At 56.2% G+C, this 13231-nt stretch overlaps 1 protein-coding gene across 1 annotated transcript; it reads right to left on the reverse strand.

The window, feature by feature from the left end:
- Positions 1-5124: 5124 nt before the first annotated feature.
- On the reverse strand, positions 5125-9167 carry B0H18DRAFT_958599 (1,3-beta-glucan synthase component-domain-containing protein; the record flags this gene model as incomplete). Its single annotated transcript, XM_048042709.1, has 12 exons — positions 5125-5135; positions 5210-5386; positions 5435-5638; positions 6597-6777; positions 6831-7145; positions 7206-7335; positions 7470-7795; positions 8258-8347; positions 8395-8582; positions 8660-8799; positions 8895-9012; positions 9065-9167. The coding sequence occupies 12 exons, from the start codon at positions 9165-9167 to the stop codon at positions 5125-5127; spliced, it is 1983 nt and encodes a 660-aa protein (XP_047888017.1).
- Between the last annotated feature and the right edge of the window lie 4064 nt (positions 9168-13231).

Below are 13231 nucleotides of genomic sequence, written 5' to 3' on the forward strand. Positions count from 1 at the left end.
TCGGCCAAATCTTCGGCCCGAGAAAATGCCCAACTCTTCGGCCCGAGGCAGTACTCAAATCTTCGGCCCGAGAAAATGGTCAACTTTTCGGCCCGAGACAATGCTTGCCCGGTCGGTGAAGCAAAAGCTCGGCCGGCAAAATGTCTGGCTGCTTTGGCCGAGTTTTGGCTGTACCCTTGGCCCGAGACATTGTGTTTTTGGCTGGCAAAAAGTCCGGCCGGACCATTTGTAGTGGTACAGCCTGAGGCCGGCCGGCTCGTTTGCAATGCTATATCTGTTGACTGGCCGGACTGTTTGCAGCGTGGACTGCCTGGCCACTTTGAATTCTGCCTGCTCCGGCCGCAACGTTGGGAACAAGGGATGACCAGCCGGCATACCCTCCGGCCAGAGCACTGCAACGTTGGGTGAAAGAGGCCGGGAGGATCGTTGAGAAGTGGGGGGGGGCGGCCGGGGTGTAGTCCGGCCGGAGCGTTGCAACGTCCGGTGAAAACAGGCCGGCCGCAGCATTGAGGAGGGGGGCGGGCTGCGACGCACTCCGGCCGGAGTGTTGCAATGTTTCATGAAAACAGGCCGGGTGGATCATTGGGGACAGTATACAGGGGTGGCAAGGCCGGCCGCAACGTTGGAGACGAGGCAGAGCCGGCCGGCATGCACTCCGGCCGGACCACTGGCAACGTGCTGGCAATGACAACGTCTGCAACGTTGACCCGGACCCCTCCGGCCGGAGCCGGCCGCACCGTTTCAGACGGCCAGATCTCACTCCGGGTTTACCATTCGGAACGTCAAATCTTACTCAGTAGGCTCAAGGGCGTCGTAGTAGTCCCTGAGTGAGAGATCATCGTAGGCGGGGAAGCGGGCATGGGAAGGTCAACAGTCGCTGTCGTCGTCTTGGGGTCCGAGTCTCACCACTCCAAGACGATGCTGCTCTTTATACTCGTAGAGGAGCCAAAGGCGATGCTGGCGCTTGTAGTCATCCAGGATCTCTTGCCCCGTCTCCATGATGTTTGACTCCGGTTCCCATGTGTTTTTGCTCGAAGGGTATCCTTTCCATTTCACGAGGTACCGGTGTCGGGAAGCCGTGCCCTGGTGTCCCAATATGGCTTCAAATTCCCATCGTTCTTCACCTTCTACTTCGTCCGGAGGTGGTTCTGTATAGGTCGGTGTGTAGGTTGCGAGTCTCCCGGGTCGGAGAGTTGTTAATGTTACAGCGTCTCAGTCTCGACCTCGTGGTACTCGACTTTTATATTGATATACCTGTTAATGTTACAGCATCTACGAGGCACAGGATTAGTGTCCGTCGTCCGTGAATACTGCTACAGAAACGGCTTACCTCAGTCTCGACCTCGTGGTACTCGACTGAGGTGCCTCCAGTCTACGCGCGTCCGTCAAAGTCCGTTCGTACGTCACGTGTCCATGTCTAAACTAGCGCCCGCGTCTAGGTCCTACCTCAACACTCCCCCGGGGCCGAGACGCGCATGTACTGTAAGTGTTTCTGTAGCGTAGGTAAACTAAGGGCTTTCGTAAAAATGTCTGCGGGGTTCTCGGCCCCAGGAATATGAACAATCTTCAACAACTTACCACGGATTGCCTCTCGCAACCAATGGTACCTGATATGCAGGTGCCTCACCCGCGAGAAGTTCGCAGATCGCGTCGCCAAGCTCTCGCCACCAGCACTGTCCATCCGGATGACGATGGGACGTTCCACGGGGACGTAGATGTCGTCCATGAAGTTCGCGATCCATACGCCCGTCTGCCCGGCGTGCACAGCGGCAATGTACTCCGCCTCGGTAGTCGACAACGTCACCACTTCTTGGCGTCGCGAGCTCCATGAGACAGGTCCTCCAGCCATCATCACGACGTGCCCGTGCGTCGATCGTCCCGTGTCTTGGCAGTCGCCCTGCGAAGCTTCTGAGTAGATGGTGGGTTGTAATCCCGCTACGTGTTTCCCGTCGTAGGTAATGCCGTAGTCGAGAGTTCCTCCAATATAACGTAGTACCCGTTTGAGCGCACGCCAGTGATCATATGCAGGGTTCGCCATGAATCGGCTTAGCAGCTGAACGGGATACGCGAGGTCAGGTCGAGTTGCAACGGCAAGATACATGATCGCGCCCAAGGCCTCTCGGTACGGGATCTTGTCCATCTCTGCTCGCTGCTCTGCGGTCGCCGGCTCAGAGTCCTTCAACAGTTTGGTGCCTGGTTCAAGCGGTGTACGGACTGGATTCGAGTCCTTCATCCCGAACCGGTCGAGCACTCGCTCCGCGTACGCGCGTTGCGACATTCGCATCGTCTTGAGCTCCCGGTCCCGCTCGATCAGGACACCGAGCATGTATTTGAACTCGCCTCCCCCGCTGAGCTGGTACCGCACAGCAAGCTCGGATCGCACGTTTGCCAGGCCAGTAATGGAGTCTGCGGCTTCACCGATGTCATCCGTGTACGTCGTAGTGATTGCCAGTCCTTCCTCGTCAAACCTAGCCCGCACGCACTCGTCCGCTCGCGAGCACGAGAACCCGAGCTCTTGGTACGTCTTGTCGAGTTTCTTCCACCAATTGTTGCCTGCCTGCATGCATCCATAGAGCCCTCGGACCATTCTGCAAACATGAGTCGGAAATTCCTTAGAGACGTTGTGGGGCAGGCCCACATGGGAACAGCGGTACAAGCCCGGAACGACACACGCACTCAGGCCCAGGCAATGCGGAGCGAAGCGACATCCATTGGCGGAAGGACGACTCGGCGGAAGGACAACCAATATAAGAACACGCGGGAGGAAGACGGCTACAGTACATGGACAACAGGCTCCTCCCCCATGGCGTCCTCAACCTCTCCTTCCTCCAGATCATCGACATCCCTAACAGGCGCGAACCACAGGCGGCGAGGTACCCCGGAGTAGCCGTCTGGGACGTAGACTCCCTCCGACAGGCGGGCGTGCAAGTCGCGGACGCCGCCCTCGACCGTATTCAGGCCCCGGGCGATACGAACAGCTTCGGAACGAGCGTCGCGGTTAGCGGTGCGGCACTCGTCTAGGAGGCCCTGGAACCGAGTAAGGAGGCTGTCGAGGCTGTCAGACGAAGCGCGGTAGGACGAGAGCTGTAAGGGACGCTCCAAGTAGCGAACCGGAAGGAGGGGACGACCAATCTCTGCGTTGGCCTGCTCGGCGGTGACCCGATTCGGGGCCCAGGCGATCAAAGGGAAGGGTTCGCCGATGTAGCTATGCTGCGACGGAAGAGTGAGGAAGACTTGGTTGAGGTACTCGATCAGCTCCTGCACGTCGGGATAGCGGCGGACAAGCGGAAGGGAAGCATCGCCGTGGGCAACCGCACGGGAACGAGAGTCGAAGAGCATTCGCTGCGGGGGACGGCTTAGAGGGGGATCAGGACGAAGGACGAAGGAAAAGACGCACGATTAACCACCGAGCTCCGTGGGCCCAGGCAAGCCATTCGTGGTCGCTATCGGGGTTCAGGCGAGGCTTGACAACACGTTTGTCGCGGAGAAGATCGATGAGGCGGTAGAACCGGGTGGTGAAGACAATGGTGGACGGGTTCGGGGGAGCATCGGCAGGCATCGCAGACGGTGGGGAAACACTGAGAGCTAGGCGGAGGGGGCGGAAGGAGCTGGAGAAGGGTATAGCGAGGCGTCGGAAGGAGGCGGAGGGAGCGGAAGGAGCTGGAGAAGGGTATGGCGAGGGGTCAGAAGGAGACGCGGCGGGTGCGGAAGGAACGGGAGAGGAGAGGAACGGGTGCCAGCGAGGGTAGGACGTGGGAAAACGATGGCGGGAGGAGACTTAGAAGGGGAGACGGAGGGAGGGAAAGAGTTAGTTACCTACCACTACCTCTCAGGACTCCGTATCTAGGTTGCGACGGGCAATCTCAGGCTTCAGGTCTCGTATCAGGAGGAACTTCAGGCTAAGGAAGGTCATCAAGGTTAGGCTCAGGCTCAGGAAGAAGGACGCGACAGGTTAGGACCGTCGGAAGGAAAATTGTCGAGCGCAGCAGGCTTAGGAAGGCCAGTATACGTCTACGGACAGGGCAGGCGAAGTGTTTTTCGTATCGTCTCGACCTCCCTCTCCTCCGCGAGGTATCACAGACCTCGTTCCCTCCCTCCGCAAACCGTCAACTCGCACCAACGACCCCCGCCCATCGTTTTCACCGATACCTAGAATTCCCTTCCGCGTCATCCACGCACCGGGGACTCGCAATCACCACAACGTACCCGGCCGGCTGCTCCATATATATTGTTTCCTCCGGGGACGCGTTGAGATACACTTTCTCGACGTCGTCCTGGCCCATCTCCATGTCTCGTACGACGGCGGTAGCACATACAACTCGCAGGGACTCGAACCGCACAACAGACGCGTGAGTCTCGAAGTAGTCAATGCCGGGGATTTGCTGGAAGCCCTTCGCCACCAGCCGTGCATTTGGTCTCCATCTCCCATCCGCTTCTTCATCCCCGTCGAACTTGTGTGCATACACCCATTTGTTCCCGATGATGTTCATGTCTGGCATACGAGGTACGAGTTCCCAGGCGTTGATCTTCGCCAGCCCATTGATTTCACTGTCCATCGAGGGTGTCCAGATCTCAGGTTGGCGGCTTGCCTCCTTGTAAGACTCCGGCGTCTTTCCTCCACGGTACCATCGTGTGTCTCCGTCCTGACCTGCGGAAGACGCCTCCGTGAACATTGCAATGTATGCGCCTTCGGGACTTTGGTTTCGGCCCACCCCTCTGTCATTGTCTGCAGCCCAGGCCTCGCCTTTACCGCGTGCCGCCTGCTCTCTCGCATCCGATTCTTGCGACTCGCGCAGCTTCTGGCTAGGTACCGTGGTCCTTGCAGATCGACGTGGGGCGTCTGCTCCCTCAGCATCAGGAAAAACACATTTTACTTGGCCGGCTTGACCAAGGCAAATGGGATATTGGTGTTGCTTGGGTGACTTGACCAGGTCGCCCAGCTAATCTGTATGACTTGAGCCACTTATAAGCCTTTCAAGACGTTTTTTTATTCCATCTTACTTCTTCAAGCATGTCTGGTGTCCTTCGCTGTTCTCACCAAGCCACTACAGGTAGCCCAAGTAAGGCTAAATCCTTCTACATCTTGAGCATCTTGGGATTGAGCTCAGTAAATATTGATATATTTCATAGTCTATCTAAGTTGTACGTTGTACATGGCAGACTCATACTAATCCTACTCAAAAATGAGAATGCGTTGAAATGATCATACCTTGTAAGAACAGAGGCAAGTATGCGATCAGGAACACCAGGAAGATACAGATGATACACCTATTAATCCACTGGAACACCGGGCTGCGGTTGTAGCAGCCCGCCACGCCGATGAACGCGCCGGACGATGTGTATTTGCAAAGCGTCAGTTGACCCTTGAGCGTTCCGAGGTAGACCACTATGAAGAGTCAGCTATGTGTTGCAGTGAACAACGGGGCCTGCTTACTCGTCGTGATGAAGATCTGCACGGACAACATAACCAGCATGTTATGGATATGGAAACCGGGATGACCGTAGTAGAACATCAGGAAACGGTCGATGGGCAGCTGCGTTCCGAGGTAGTAGTACTCTGGGCTGAGCATCTGCTCGCCCATACCCATGCCGCTCTTTGTCTGGAAGTTGAGGATGGTGCCGAAACCGAGATCACGTCCTTTGCCACACTGGTAGTACTCGGCGTGCTTGATGCGACCACCACGACCGAACACGTTCATGCCGGCGTAGATATCCTCGTTCAGGTGCAGACCCTTCTGAGCCTTCGAGACACCACCGCGCGTCGTCATGTAGAGCGCATTGAAGAAATCAGGGTGACCGTGGTGCAGTTTACCGCCAATGTAAGCAAGGGAACGCGCCGTGAGAGTGCCGAAAGTCTGTTCCTTGCCAGCGGCCAAGTCGCCGAGAATACCGATGTTCTCCGAGAAGATGTACTCTCGCGCACCGACAATCGCGACGGGGTTGCGGACGTAGTCCTTCTGACCCCACTGCGCGTACGGGCTCTGGCTCGACACAGAGTACTCCTCGAATTCACTGAGGACGTTACGGATCTTGAGACATTCCTCGAGGTAGTTGTCCTGGTTCGCATCGATGAGCTTGATGTACTCGCCACGGTAGAAGATGATCGCATGGTTCTGGTTGTCGGATTTTCCGTCACCGAGAATGGGGTTACCGGGGAGCTCGATGCAGAACTTCGGACCACAACGGCCGGTCTCAGGGATGAACTCGGAGTGCCCGTCGATGAGCGCGGAGAACAGGCGTACCTCGCCGCCCTCCTTGCGCGAAGCCTCTTCCTTGAGATAAGCGATCTGCAGGTCGGGGTATGCACAAAGGAGGAACTCGGCATTCTCCTGCTCCTCCCGGTTGAACTTCGAGTACCGCTGCATCGAGACGACGAACTTGAACTTGCGACGCGCCATACGCTCCAACTCGCGCTCGAGCTTGTCCGTGTTTCCGCCGAAGAGCTGAACGACTTCCGGGTTCTCGACTCGGTAGAGGAGTTTGATGGCCTTCGCGTAGTTCATCATGCCGGAGACGGTACGGTAGAGCGTCTGTGCACGGAGCCACGCTCTTGAACCCGATGCAGTAGAACGGCAGATCGTCAGCCTTGGACTGACCCTTCTCGTCGGTGCCGAAGGGGCTCGTGCCGTTGTAAATTGCTGACTCCTCGGCGAGGATCTTGGTATCCTTCACGAAGTTGTCCCACTCGACCGGGTGCAGCTGCTTGAGGTACTCAAGTAGCGTGACTCGAGTGTTCTGATCCTCTTCCCTGATGATCTCACGCAACAAGAGAAGGATCTAGAGAATCAATGAGCACCGACGGTTCATATCACCATAAAGAGCACACTGACCTTCTCGCTATAGTGAGGTGTCAAGACCGTGAACGTCGGCATCACATCGACAGGGATAGGCTCCGGGACCGCGGTCGTCAGCGACTGCGCGAAGAACGAAATGCGACGCTCTGCCTCGCTGCCGGGAGTGAAGAACTTGCCCTTCAGGCCCTTGTCGCTCTGCGAGATGAAGAAAGGCGGGACCCGGAGACTGCGACGACCGTCGTTGCCGACGTCGACCTGGTGGTAGAGCAGCTTTTGCACGTGGTCGATCGAGAGCAGGTGCTCGCGGTACATCGAAATGATGATTGCGTTCCAGATCTGCGAGACGAGCATCTACAATCCGGGGTGCGTCAGCCAGCAAACTCACGTTGTAAGCAAACAGATTTCACGAACCTTGGGTTTGTACTTCGTCTCCATGTCCGCCGTAGCAAGTAGCTTGGCGTAAATCCGCTTCGGCAGCCGTGTGAAGATGTCCTTCCACGGCATCCAAATCGACAACCCGAGCGCGAACGAGCGCACGATACTGAGGACGGTGTTCCAGATGATCCACCACAAGAAGGTATCCAAGAATCCAAGAAAAAGAGGACGAGATCCATCAGGTACATGATCGTGAGCGTGAACGCCGCCTGGTTCCTGCAGAGCACATTTCCGAAGTACCTGTCATTGCAGTTCTGGATCTTCATCCCGACCGTGACCTGGATCGTGGTTTTGAACGAGAGCGTGAGGAAGAAATATGACTCCGTGTACTTGAGGCCGAAGATCAGCACCCAGACGAGGATAGACGTGAGCCGGGCGGAGTGGGAGAGGCCCAGATAACTCGCTGTGAACGTCTGGCTCGCGAGGTACTTCCGAGACTTGCCCGCCACGCGATCACCAAACATCCGTCCCGAAGGCAGAATGGCGAAGAGGAGCGTCGCGACGACCGAGATGAAGAATTGGACGATACCGAGGATGAGCGCCAAGGAGCCGCCCGGAGAGTTGCTCTCCGCATAGGTCGTAGGACCACCGGTGAGTGCGAGAGTGATGAGCAGGAAGATGAGACAGACGAAGGGCGAGCGAGACAGAGGGCAGACGAGACGACGGGTGAGCGAGACAGACGGTGAGAGAGACAGAAGGTGAGAGAGACAGACGGCGAACAAGACAGACGGCGAGCAAGACAGATGGCAGATGGGGCGAGAGGGACGTCAGGCAAGAACGGCCGAGTAGGACAGCCGAGTAGGACAGAGCGAGGGCACAAGCGAGCGGGCAGACCGACAAGGGCGTGATGAATGAGAGGACAAACGATTAAATTGGGTACTCAACGTTGCTTACTCTCTACCTAGGCTTCCGTCCCCCCTGCGACTTTTCGACTTCCCTGCAGCGGGGCGTGCTGGCCGCCGACTGTCCCCTTTGCCCTCCGCCTTGCCTGCCCTCTGCTTCGCTTTCCCTTTCCGGGGATCGCTCACCGGCCCACCGTCCTCCTCGTCCTTCTTGTGCTGTTTGCTGGTACGACGGACACTCGTCTCTGCCAGAGCGGCGCGTTTTGCGAGGGTACGCTGTCAAGTATTCGACCATTGTCCATATCAAAAAACTCAAGACTCACCGGCGTGCTCAAAATGGGCGCCGCGTTACTATGCGCTTCATCGTCTTCGCTGTCCGACGACACCAAGTCGATGACAATGGGACCTGGTGCACGACGGGTGGTCGCCGAGTGACTGAGGTCCGTGGATTGCAGCGGGCGCGGGTGAATGCGCGAGGGCTGTGGTGTGCGTGAGCGATCCTGGCGTGAGGCTAGAGAGGCGTTGAGCAAGGATGGATGCGTGGAATGCAGATGCGGAGGAAGGGACGCTATGGGCCGGAATACTCACCGAGGTCTTGCCCACGAGCCCCTCGGCGAGGGTGAGTAGGCGAGAAGGTGAGTCGACAAGTGGACAAGACGGAAAGTGGACGAGGAGACGAATCGGTGAGGGAGGGCAGGTGAGCAGGCGAATGAGTGGGCGAGCTAGCACTGGGCCGATGAGTACACTTCGGTGCTCAGACGCGGTATGAACTGCAAAACAATCTATTAGCAACAGGCAGACAGTGATCGTCAAGATGGCTCACCAAGCGGGCAAACTAGCAGAAGAGTAAGGACGAAGACAATGGACCATGCCCTCTCGCGGTGCACTATACTCATCTTGCTTTCCATCGTCCTTCTCGCTTGCTCGGTCCGCGCGTGTTACTGTACGATGGAGTCGCATGAGGTGTCGTAGTCGCCTGATGTATAGTCGGACCTTGAGTGGTGGCCCAGATATTTGAGTAGAGGAGTGAGTACTGAGGCCTGAGGAGCGTGAACGGTTGGCGAGAGAAGTCCTGAGCGCTGAGCGCCTGGGTCATTGAATGCAGGCTCAGATTCCCATACAAGCTGTACTGATACTATAACACAATCAGTGTAGTAACAATACAATGAGCGTAGTCAAAATACAATGAAGTCCAATACTGGTACTTGTACGTCTATCAGTAAAGTCAGCAGCACTACCACAGAGTCTGGTACGCGTATTTACTAGCCCAGTTGTTCAAGAGAAACCTAGAAGCTAAGTCAAGTACAGTATCGGTGGTCCAACTGTCAGGAATAAGATTTTCTAAGTGGTCTACAGAGTTAGGAATAGGAAACCGGGGGATTAGTTGACAGGATTGGCGGATGGATGCAAGGGGTATAATTTCTCCTGGAGGATTACCGTCCGCACGAGGTGCCATCGGTTTGACTTCGTACATGAGGTGGGAGGGATCCGGACTCGCAGCGAGCTTTGAGTACCATTCGACGTACGCTAAGGGGCCAATGTCGGCCCACTCTGCTGGTGCCGACATCTCCTGGTGATTCGTTAGGTTCCTGACCTTCTTCGGAAGTCGGAAGATTACACGCAGCCGGCCTATGCGTGTCCCTGTATGTAGTGTTAAAACTAGAATAAATGATCAGAATTTGGGACGCACCTTGAACTCCCGTTGCCTCAGCGTCGTCGGCCTGCAATACCACGACGGTATCAAATCTTGCAGGCCATCTGGAAGACATTGGTCTTGCAATTGCGCGGTCCTGTGCTTCCTGGCTGTCCGTCAGAGGGACATTGTGAAATTTGAACGCGTGGTAGACGTCAACTCCGGCGAATGGGAGGTGGGGCATAGCATGTTCGAGTTCTCGCGAGTTGAGCTTACGACCGAGTTTGAGAGAATAGACGTACTGCGCGATGGCATTGGAAAAGCCTGGCGCGTTATGCTTCTCCTCGATGGAAAAAAGCGCCTGCTGTTTGACGGACGGGTGCTTGGGTAAGAGGATGCTCGGATGCTTGAGTGTTGCTGGATCACTTTCTGGGACGGTAGAGTCGGAGACGGGAACGTCTGGATCATCTGAGTCATACGCATCGTCCTGTGAGTCGGGATCCAGTCTTGTTTTCAAGGTATCGTACATCGCGACCTTCTCGCGCCGGACGAGCCAGCGTGTCATCTGCGGTCTTGCATCTCGGTGGTTCGACGCTCTCCAGGCCTTCTTTGCGAAGTCGATGTGAAGCCTCTCGAACATTTCGGTATTATAGTTGTCGGTGGTGCCGAGGCGTCGAATAGCGTCCATGTAGTGTAGCAGTGAATGGAACTTCGGTATCTTGAGGTGCTCGCGTAGGTTCAGATCGACAAGAATCTTCTTGTGCTTGTGGTAGGTCTTCAGGGCGTCATCCATGTAGCTGAGGGTCGTGTCGTCGTGAGTAGGATACTGGGCAAGATAGATGAAATCAAGGAGAGCGCGGAAGGTAAGGATCGCGTCCTTGGGGATGCGGCCTACCAGGCAACCCAGTAGGACACGGGCCATGTCCTTCCGCTCGCTCCCGGAGACCTGGGACAGGGCGGATATGCCCTTCTTGAAGTGCCTGGTTCCGTACGCGGGCGGGAGCGTGCGTATGCGGCGGTCCAGCTCCTTCTCACCGAGGAGGTCCGTGCACCACTCGACGACGTGTTTGAACACGCCTTGATAGAGCTGGTGTAACACGTCAGGTGTTACAGCAGAGTTGATGTCGGCGAATGGGAGATCAGCCCAGAAGGGCTTGATGCTGTAGCCGGAAACGTTAAAAGTCTTGCACGTTTTGAGAAATGCATTCGATCCCTTCTTCGACCGTTCGCCAGCCTTGCGGAGTACGTCCAATGTCCAGCGCTGAGTTCGAGAAGTTCGCGCAGCCGCTTCGTCAAGTCCATCTTCCGGACACTGGCAGACTGGGCATGTACCGTACTTGGCACACGACACCAAGCATTGCTCGGGGTAGTCCGCCACGTACGCCGCGAGCACTGGATGCACTCTGCGTACCTTCCCATCGCCGCCGGTCACGTCTATTCCGTTCTTCCCTGCCTCAATTAGCGGCTCGAGGATGATACGTACAGACGCGTGGAAGAGTTGATGTACCATCGCACGACGTTTGTTCTCGGAGATGGAGGAGTCGATCTTGTCGCATGAGAGGTAGCCGACGAGCACGCACGCGTGCTCGCTCGGCTTGCGACGGAGGTCCTTTGGTATGTTGCCCAAGTAAGGTATACTGGGTAGGCGGCCTTGTTCCCAGAGAATTGCGTTAGCTGGGTCTTGTCAGTAGAGATGATGACCGGTGCGACAGCGGCGCCGCCAGGTAGAAGGCTCTGCAGTGAGGGCGCAGTTAGGAAGTAGTACGTAGAATAGAAGTAAATGAACGCACCTGGATAGCGTTCCACCACTGCCCAGTCCACATCTCCGAGTAGATGCGGTTCTTGCGGGTCGCATTGGAGAAGATCCGGCTGGGCCTGTAAACAATGCGGTGCGCATGAGCTGGGTTGCCTAGAAGAGCCTTGATGGCCTGGATAATGTCCCTGAACTGGAGAAGGTGTTGCTCTCCGGGACAGTCCTTAAACGTGAGCCAACGTTCCTTCCACTCGGCTCGTTCGGGAATCGAGTCCACCTTCTGCAGCAGAGCGCGGTTGTTGTGGTAAGACAAGCCTAGCTGATGCCGGAACTGGAACTAATGTCAGAGTCTATTCTACACATGAATGGCTGAGCGTACTCACTCGGGGTATCCGGAGCAGACGGTCTATCGCGCCTTGGCCAATGCCCTCTTGAATGAGCCATTTAGCCAGCTGCCAGTCCATCTGAGACTCGAATGGCTCCCAGAGCCAGCTTGGAGGAGTCCCGTTGTCTGGCAAACATGGCTGGTTAGTGTATGTGAGAACACGGTATCTAACGCAAGACGCACCTTCACCTGCCAAGACGCCGTCAAAGTGCTTCCTCCAAGCCTCTCTGACCGTCTCTCCCTCGCCTATCACCTTGCCTGCATCCTTGTCGACATCCTCTGTCCTCTCATCGTCTTCGTCATCCAGGGATATTGCCGTCTTTCGAACAGAAGAGGCCGCGGAAGTGTTCTGCCGCCTACTTGATCCCGCGACCGGAACGAAGGTGTACAATTCTTCGTTCTCTTCGTCCTGTTCATCCTCTTCCTCGTCCTCTTCCCCTGTTCATCCTCATCCTGGTCCGCACCTCCTTGATAGTTCTGGCTGTCGTCCTGCACACTCTGAGCTGTCACGGTCACGTTGTCTAGTGCGTCTTCTTGGTGTGGTAGGTCCGGTAGTTGTCTGTCTGAGCCTGTTTTCAGAGTCTCAGATCGTTAGTCAGTCAGCATGCGTCATCAACAGGCGCACCTGAGGGACCGTCAATGTTGTTCGTGTCCATGTCTGCTATATTGGCATGACTGATGCCGGTACAGACAGTCAGTTTCACAAGCAGTGAGGTATGAGGCGGGGAAAAACGCACCTCCTCTGTGTCCTTCCTTTGCGGTGCTTCTTCCGCCGACGGCGCTGACCACCAGCCGCCGCTCGCTCATCGACCGAGTCCGATGCACTTGACATGTCGTCAAAGAGTAACGCCTTCCGCTTACCCTTCTTGTACCATGCACACCGCCTGCTCGTTGTTTGGTGTGCCGACAAGCCCTGCATGGTGTCGAAAGGTTGGTTGCACGCCTCACATGTCTGGGCGAGCAAGTCGTCCAGACATCGCAGTCTCTTCCGCTGCCTGCCCATGCTTTGCAAGACTTGCAAAGATCAGCGTATTTTTAGAACAACCTCAGGCCATGGCACTCACCGGTATGATGTGATTCACAGAGAAGGTGCAGGTAAGAGGAGACGTGTCGGAGAGTTGTCTCCGGCGGCTCACAGTTTTATTCGCTTTACGTCTTGCACGGTGTCACAGCGGCCTTGCCGTCAAGGCACACAGCGCGGGAGCGCGGGAGCGCCTAACTCGATGTCAAGTACGCGTCCCTTGGGAGGCTCACTCTTGTACCCTCACCTACCTGAGTTACAAACGCTCTTCTCCAATCCTGGCATGTCCGTTTGGGCTTCAGCAACGAGCCGTGTCCGTATGTTTATTGTTTTCCATTCCCTTACAAGCGCTTAGTACTAATCAAGGA

This window comes from Fomitopsis serialis (assembly GCF_022376445.1).
Source record: "Fomitopsis serialis strain Sig1Antser10 chromosome Unknown B0H18scaffold_109, whole genome shotgun sequence".
In the NCBI taxonomy this organism is placed as follows: Eukaryota; Fungi; Basidiomycota; class Agaricomycetes; order Polyporales; family Fomitopsidaceae; genus Fomitopsis; species Fomitopsis serialis.